Genomic DNA, 2,058 nt, shown 5'->3' with positions numbered 1-2,058 from the left:
TAGAAGCCCTAAGGACTGAAGGATCTAGCCTTCCTGTGTAGAGAGTAAGGAAGATAAAAAGGAGCTAAAATTTTGTTCCTAGACAGTTAAAACAATAAAAGTGAGTGAGTGTGTCTCTGTGTGTTTACATACCTACTCACTTCAGTCTTTAGGACAAAGATGATTCTCATTTGATAAGAATCCATTGGGATGGACACATGGGAAGTCTCCTGGGAAAATAAACTTCCATCGTACAATTATTCACTTAGAATGATGACATCTTCTTAGACAACATGGCGAATGCATAAATGAAAACAAAAAAAGGAAGTAAAAGTGGAGAGGATGTTCAGAAAATGAAATTGTCCGCGTTCCCTATTTAAGAGCCATGCTTCGAGGCCGTGCTCAGAGAACCTCGGCCCCGAGGTCCCCCAGCCGCCCAGCTCAGCCCGCCCAGCAGCCCCCTCGGCTTCCCCATGGCTCTCCTGCGCCCTCTGCTGACCGCCCTGGCGCTGCTCACCTGCCGCCCTGGAGGCTCTCTGGGCTGTGCCCTGCCTGGGAGCCACGCGCAGGTTAGCAGGGACAACTTGGTGCTCCTGGGCCAGATGCGGAGACTGTCCCCTTTCTTGTGCCTGCGGGCCAGAAAAGACTTCCGCTTCCCGCTGGAGATGCTGGAGGGCGGCCAGCTCCGGGAGGCCCAGGCCGCCGCCGCCGTCCTGCGGGAGCTGCTCCAGCAGACCTTCAACCTGTTGCACACGGAGCGCTCCTCGGCGGCCTGGAGCCCCGCGCCGCTGCACGGACTCCGCTCTGGCCTCCACCGGCAGCTGGAAGCCCTGGACGCCTGCTTGGTGCAGGCCACGGGCGAGGGAGAGCGCGCCCCGGGGATGCACGACCCTGCCCTGGCCATCAAGAGGTACTTCCAGGACATCCGCGTCTACCTGGAGGACCAGGGATACAGTGACTGCGCCTGGGAAATTGTCAGACTGGAAATCATGAGAGCCTTGTCCTCCTCGGTGACCTTGCAAGACAGCTTGGCCATCAAGGATGGAGACCTGGGGTCACCTTGAAGTGATTCTCATTGCCTGACGTGCCACATCACCCTGCACTATGTCTGCTCACTTCAAGAGACTCTCATTCCTGCTTTAGTAGAGCATATTTAATCCAGTGACTACTTTGTCAGTAGTATTAAGCAAGAATATGTTAAAAATATTCATCTCCCAAGGCCTCAGTCCCTAAGCAATGTTGGCACAGGTGTTATTTATTTGTTGTTTATTTATTCGTTTATTTATTTATTTATTTATTTATTTATTCTTGCATTTGTCCTATCTCTATTTATATTTTTATATAACCAATATTTGCCTTCACATTGTATTAGCATTTAGAAAACATGTTCTCCTTTCCATTTTATTAATATTGCTTGATATATTAAATTCTCATCAAAGGAAACTCCTTGAGGTTTTTATTCTGAAAAACTTTGTAATCCTTACTCTTTAACGTAAATCTAATCAGAATATACTCGTCTATTGAGTCCTTTGGCACAATCATACAACTTACCAGAAAATGCCTGTTAAAAGCTGGCATTTCCATGAAGTTGAGAGATGTTAGAAAATATCAAAATTTTTGGTACCCGCGTCAGGGGTGTTACCCATTTATAGCCAGTCGGCACACAGTGGCAGGTGGAATGTCTGAGGGGAATCATCTCCCAGAGTGAAGTGGGGGAAAACATGGAATTTATTGGCCGATCCTGACACCTGGCACTCTTCCCCCCTGCCCCTCACCCTTTCCCCCACCCTACTTTACTGAATCCATTCACTCCTACACAATTTTTTCGTTCCCTCAACCTCCTGCCCATCCACAAGGGTGCTCTGGTTCTGTTGTGGTTTCTAGCTTCAAGATTTCTGTTAAGAGTAGAAAGCCACGGGCAGAGAGCAAAAGTTAAACGGGAATTCTATGTTTTTCAAAACCATGTAGGCTGGCTTGTTTCTGTGTCATGATGAATAGCTGGGGGACCCGAGTGAATGCCCCCATGGCGATGATGAGCTAAGTGCTGAACATGAAGGGAAACAGGGGAACCCAGTTTAC

The 2,058-nt window shown here is 48.5% G+C and overlaps 1 protein-coding gene across 1 annotated transcript; it reads left to right on the top strand.

Annotated features, from left to right (window-relative positions):
* On the top strand, window positions 1-1,085 carry LOC131490864 (interferon omega-1-like). The gene has a single exon (XM_058693305.1). It carries the CDS (start codon window positions 453-455, stop codon window positions 1,041-1,043), a length of 591 nt encoding a protein of 196 aa, XP_058549288.1. The 5' UTR covers window positions 1-452; the 3' UTR covers window positions 1,044-1,085.
* The last annotated feature ends 973 nt before the right edge of the window (window positions 1,086-2,058 follow it).

This window comes from Neofelis nebulosa, chromosome 12 (assembly GCF_028018385.1).
Source record: "Neofelis nebulosa isolate mNeoNeb1 chromosome 12, mNeoNeb1.pri, whole genome shotgun sequence".
In the NCBI taxonomy this organism is placed as follows: domain Eukaryota; kingdom Metazoa; phylum Chordata; class Mammalia; order Carnivora; family Felidae; genus Neofelis; species Neofelis nebulosa.
The sequence above is the reverse complement of the archived record's forward strand: the minus strand, read 5'-3'. Positions and strand labels throughout refer to the sequence as shown.

What these genes read in the sequence shown, in the direction of transcription:
- LOC131490864 (XM_058693305.1), top strand. Translation starts at nt 453, where the DNA reads ATGGCTCTCCTGCGCCCTCTGCTGACCGCCCTGGCGCTGCTCACCTGC.